The sequence below is a fragment of the Cebus imitator genome, unplaced genomic scaffold, assembly GCF_001604975.1.
Source record: "Cebus imitator isolate Cc_AM_T3 unplaced genomic scaffold, Cebus_imitator-1.0 Scaffold68, whole genome shotgun sequence".
NCBI classification, from domain to species: Eukaryota; Metazoa; Chordata; class Mammalia; order Primates; family Cebidae; genus Cebus; species Cebus imitator.
In genome coordinates, this window is record NW_016107383.1 from 9,131,519 (window position 1) to 9,137,518 (window position 6,000).

General features: G+C 41.9%; 1 protein-coding gene across 6 annotated transcripts in view; it reads left to right on the forward strand.

The window, feature by feature from the left end:
* The window catches only part of TBC1D31 (TBC1 domain family member 31), a 75,690-nt gene extending 70,901 nt beyond the window's left edge, over positions 1 to 4,789 (forward strand). For all 6 annotated transcript variants that reach the window (XM_017530725.2, XM_017530722.2, XM_017530720.2 and 3 more), the window contains 2 exons: positions 2,364 to 2,459; positions 4,455 to 4,789. In XM_017530725.2, the coding sequence (XP_017386214.1) occupies positions 2,364 to 2,426 (63 nt within the window). In that variant the 3' untranslated portion in view covers positions 2,427 to 2,459; positions 4,455 to 4,789. The remainder of the gene's footprint in view (positions 1 to 2,363; positions 2,460 to 4,454) is intronic.
* The last annotated feature ends 1,211 nt before the right edge of the window (positions 4,790 to 6,000 follow it).

Sequence of the window (6,000 nt, forward strand, 5' to 3'; positions counted from 1 at the left end):
TGGTGGGATTACAGGCGTGAGCCACCATGCCCAGCCTAAAGTACTTCTAATATTAAATGTTGAAATAAGTGTGAGCAATGCATACATTTAAGAAAGATTAATAAAAACAAATAAAATAGTTATGTATTCATTTACTCCAGTTCAAGGTCATGGCCAAACCCCGTCCATGACCAGAGCCTGTCCCAGCAGCTCAGGGCACAAGGCAGGAGCCAGCCCTGGGCAGAACGCCCTCCCATCACAGGGCACACGCAGACCCCCTCACACTGGGACAGTCTAAACACGCAATGAACTGAATGTTCGTATCTTTTGGATGTGCGCACAAACCCGAGCATCTAGAAAAAACAGCGCAGACATGGGGAACACGTGCTGACTCCACACAGACAGTGACCCAGACAGGAATCAATTTTTTTTCTCATAAATGTTATAATGAAATGACATTGAACAAAATGACATTATTTGAGGACCTGCTCTGTGTGTGTGTGTGTGTGTGTGTGTGTGTGACATATCTGTATAATATGTTATATAGATAGTATCACTGTGCTTGGTCAGTCTTCCCAATTTTTAATTGTTGGCTGTTCTCTGAGTCTAGAATGACTTTAGTTCTCTGAAATAGTCTGTCTCTCAGCCACCATTCAAAGTAATAAAGTTATATACCATTCAAAGTTACAGCTAAGTTCTGAGCAGCTTTTCCTAAGTAGATTCTTATACTGGAAAATGAAAGAACACAAAAGAATAACCCAGGAAGAGGGCATTCTAATTAGCATGTTGTCTTACACAGCCTTCATGTAAATTATTTTCAGAAACTGATTCCTCAAAAAATGACAGTCTCTCTCTTTGTAGCAGTCACCTTCTGCAGATCTGGATCTGGTATATATTTTTATATATTCTCCTGAGGCAGGAGAATTGCTTGAACCCAGGAGGTGGAGATTGCAGTGAGCCAAGATCACGCCATTGCACTCCAGCCTGGGCAACAAGAGAGAAACTCCATCTCAAAAAAAAATTAGCTGGGCATGGTGCTCCATGCTGTAATCTCAGCTCAGGAGGCTGAGGCAAGAGAATCACTTGAACCCAAGAGGTGGAGGTTGCAGTGAGTTGAGATCATGCCACTGCACTTCAACCTGGGGTGACAGAGCGAGATTCCGTCTTAAAAAAAAAAACAAAAGTTATTTCTTATGCAAAAGAGTCGAATCTACCTTTTCCTTTTTCTTTTCCTCTGGAACAATGCAGATTGCAGATTGTTTATTACCTCTGCCATGTCTCAGCCCTTCAGATGTTTGAAGATGACTCTCAGATTCCATTCCCCAGTTTAAATTAGTCATTTGGTGATTAGTCACATGACCTTAATGACTTATTGAGCTAAAACTATGAGTTAAAACCATTAGCTGAAGCTTCTCAGAGAAGTAAAAGGCAGGCATCTTACTGAGTCAATGAGACCCCCAGCATTCTGGCCTTGGCGCATGGAGCCTTAGACGCTATAGGAGTGAAAAGGAAGGGACCGTTATAAGCAATGTCGGGATGCACGTGTTTTTAAAAACACCTCGCCATCATATTGGATGTGCTGCTGTAGGAATTAGGGAACGGTGAAACACGCTGAGGGTGAGTATCAGTTTTGAGATTAGGAGAGTAATTGATGAAAGTAGGGGAAGGCACTGCCCTGCCTAGCACTCTAAGAAGGTTTCGGGTAAAACTTGCCTGTGACTGGCTCTGATTTGCTGTGTGTTGTGATGAGGCCCTGCCTAGCTAAAGCCGATAGTGATCAGCTCTCAAGTGTCCAGGGAAGCCTTGCTAATCACATTTCATCATCTATACCCTAACATCTATCTTTTTGAGTTTGTTGGCTTTTTGTTTTAGCTGAAAGTGTTTTTAAAGTACATTACAGAGGGCCAGGCACGGTGGCTCACATCTGTAATCTCAGCACAGATTGGGAGGCTGACGCAGGTGGATCACAAGGTCAGGAGATTGAGACCATCCTGGCTAACATGGTAAAACCCCATCTCTACTAAAAATACAAAAATTAACTGGGTGTGGTGGTACATGCGCCTGTAATCCCAGCTACTTGGGAGGCTGAGGCAGGAGAATCACTTGAACCCAGGAGATGGAGGTCAAAGTGGGCCGACTGCACTCCAGCCTGGGCAGCAGAGTGAGACTCCGTCTCAAAAAAAAAAGTACGTTACAGAAACCGGCTCAGCTCTTAATTCTCACTAATGACACTCCTTGCCTTTTGAATGTTGACAGCATTCTTCTTAGATTAGAAAAGAAAAGGGTTTTTGGCCATCTTCGGTGATTTTAATTTACTGGGGACCATTTGAAATCAGCCTTTCTCCTCACTCCCAGACATCATTATCTCTTCGCTCTTATAACAGAAAAGTCCAGGTTCCAAAGTGAACAGGAGGACTCAAGCTGTTTGCCTAGAACCTCACAACTAAATGACACTTCTGAAATGGATCCCTCAACACAGAGTAAGTTGATAAGCAAAGGTTTTATTCTGTCATTTTAAATGTAACAATATTCAAGCAAAATAGTGGCTTAAATTATATGTATAAGCATGTGGATGCCATTTTCCCAGGGCACTGATAATGAAAATCCTAAAATGAAGGCAGCAAGATTCTCTCAAATTTCCCAGTGGGAAGACTGGGTGCAGACCAAATTCCAAGTAAAGAAAACGTGCCCAACACCACTAAAGCCCACCCCATTTCTTGAGCACCAGCGTTGCTGCCCAAAAACATAGTCGTTGGAGGCTCTAACAGAAGTCCCTGGCCAACTAAATTGATAATATGAGATTCATAGCTGTTCTGACATCCTTGAGAAAAGAAAATCTCAGTGTTGTTTTTCCAAGCTGTTGCATAGCTGAATTTTCTTGACTGTTCATCTGGGCTGGGCTCCGTTCCACAACCATTGAAAACACGTGTCTGCGCTGGGCGCTCCAGTGGAATTCTGGGCCCCACCAGCAGTAGAACTGCCAAAGGCACATGGCTTGATGCTGATAAGCTGATTTCTGATCCCTCGACCTGGTTCGTTGGAGGGCTTTGGGCTTTTTAGAAGGGACAGGGTAGAAACATCTTATAGAAATGTAGTCACAGCATTAGGCCATCCATAAAGATGCTAATAAGCTTTCCAGTGAAGTGTAGTCTTTATTTTTATAGGGGAGGAGGGAGGAGACAAGACACTCTGTTAAACTTTTTTTTTTTTTTTTTTGAGGTGGAGTCTCGCTCTGTCACCCAGACTGGAATGCAGTGGCACGATCTCAGCTCACTGCAGCCTCTACCTCCTGGGTTCAAGCGATTCTCCTGCCTTAGCCTCCCAAGTAGCTGGGATTATAGGCATACACCACCTCTCCCAGGTAATTTTTGTATTTTTGGTAGAGACGGGGTTTCACCATGTTGGCCAGGCTGGTCTTGAACTCCTGACTTTATGGTCCTCCTGCCTCAGCCTCCCAAAGTGCTGGGATTACAGCTGTGAGCCACCGTGCCCAGCCTAAACTTTCTTTCAACTAATTTTTTCAGTAAAACTGCCATATAGATGAAACAGAATTTAACGAAATCTTCTGAGTTCTTTTAGAAGAACAAACTTTTACACAATGTCTCAAAAAGAAGAACTTTATAAGAAATATACCTAATATCAGGTCATGAGAGTCCAGTGTGTGTGAAATTTTTTGCCCACTCATACTTTTATATGCTTCTATAAATTCTACACCAGAATATGAATTAAACCAAAAATCATTCAAGAGTCAAATGAAGCATGAGAGATTCTCAGCCATTCTCTATTCTGACATATCAAAACTTAATTCTAAATTTTAAAATGGTTACTTAGTAAGCTTACGTTAATTTGGCAGCAAAACACAAAAGCATAAAAGTTGTATTCCTTTGGGAGGAAAAACAGTAATTGGACTGAGTATGTAACTAAATTTCAGAGAAGTATATTTTTAAGGGCTTAAAAAAAAAATCCAGTGTTCACTAGCCCCTCTAAATCAGTAACATTCTTACACTTGGACATATTGCCATATTTTAATCTTGATTCTGGACCTTCCTGATATTAGCTAATATTAAAAAGCATTTGATTTATTTAGTTTTACTTATTGGAAAGATAGTCATGGTATATATGTCACAGTATTATGATTGGAATGCCTTTTCTCATTACCATTAAGCATCGTTGTGAGGAAGCTTACTGTTGCAAAAACTCAAATTCTCTCTTAATCAAGCTTTGTATCTAATTTAAGACTGTTTGTATCCCAAATGTTTCAAAAGCAGAGATGTTCTCTGTTAGCATTCATTCAGTTCAACAAATAAATATTTGGCTTGCAAATGGAACCACCTGGGGCCAGGTAATACATAAAATTTAGGTTTTTAGAATTTCATTTCAATATTTTTATAACACATTTATCTTTAAAATAAATGCTATGTCATTGCTAACATCAGAAAACTCAGCTTTTCTTAATTTTAAATTTTATTTTCAAGTTTCTTTAAATCGAAGAGCAGTAGAGTGGGACACCTCGGGACCGAATCTTATCAAGAAAGTGAGAAATCTTCGCCAGAGACTCACTGCCCAGGCTCGTCACAGGTGTCAAACCCCACATCTTTTGGCCACGTAGAAGGCATGTCACCTTGAGACAGTCAAGAGAGAGACCTATTTTGCAATCAGTGACCCTGATTTTTAGATTATTTATTTAAAATTCCTATGAAGATTAACCTTTTGTACAGAAAAACGTGTCTATAAAAATTATGTTATTCTAATACTTTTTGGCTTGTAAATGGCTTCTTGAACTTTTTACAATAAAAATGTTGTAGAAACTATAAAGCTGTGTTAGGCTTTCAGGTTGCAAGGACCAGCATAAACTTCAGTAACATTAGTTGATAAAGGTTTATCTTAAAAGACGAAAGGAGAAATAAAGAACAGGAAACCATCTCCACAGCTCTACAGCCCAGACTGAGAGAGACCTCAGCAGCAAGCAGAGGGCGCTGGCAGTGGGGTGGCCTACATCACCATCCTCCTGGACCCCGGCAGGGGGACCTCCTCTTTGTCAGTGACCCACTGGACTTGTAACATCTCCTCTCTGACCCAGCTCCTTCTGCCCTCTGCCTACTGCTTTTGGCAGCACCAACTGCTCTCCCTCCCTCCCTCCGCCTCCTAGCTCCACAGTGGGGCTACTTGTGACTTCCCAAACCTTACTCTAAAAGGAGGGTAGAAATAGCTCATGGACTTGCTATGAGGATTAAGTAAGATCAGGCAGGCCAGGCGTGGTGGCTTAATGCCTGTAATCCCAGCACTTTGGAAGGCCGAGGCGGGTGGATCACTCAAGTTCAGGAGTTCGAAACCAGCCTGGCCAACATGGTGAAACCCTGTATCTACTAAAAAATATAAAAGTTAGCCTGGTATGGTGGCACACGCCTGCCATCCCAGCTTCTCGGAAGGCTGAGGTAGGAGAATCACTTGAACCCAGGAGGCAGAGGTTGCAGTGAACCAAGATCGTGCCATTGCACTCTGGCCTGGACAACAGAGTGAGACTCTGTCTCAAAAAAGAAAAAAAAAAAAAAAGATCAAGCATAAAAAGTTCCTGGCCCATTGCTTGACCTACAGTAAGTGTACAATATGTAGTAGTAATTGTTTTTTCTGGGGCCATGGAGCATAATCTTACAGTTAATCAAATATTTTCAGCAAAGTGCTCTCTTTTGCCCAGTAAGCCAAGTTCTAAAGTGATACACTGGCGTTATGCACGGCATTGGTTTCCCACAAGTATTTTTCTCAGCCTAGTTTTCCATATATTTTTAGGTGGTTGCAAACATATGCCTTCATGGGCCAAGCTGGTGTGTGTTTTTGACAGCAGAAATCCCAGGATATACAATATGTAGTGTGGGATGGGAACTTTGGTAGACTTGAAATTTCTTGCTCACTGGAAAGCACTGAAATTCTAAAATTCTGGTTGGGCACTGTGGCTCATGCCTACAATCCCATCACTTGGGAGGCCGAGGAGGGTGGTTTACGAGGTGAGGAGATGGAGACCAG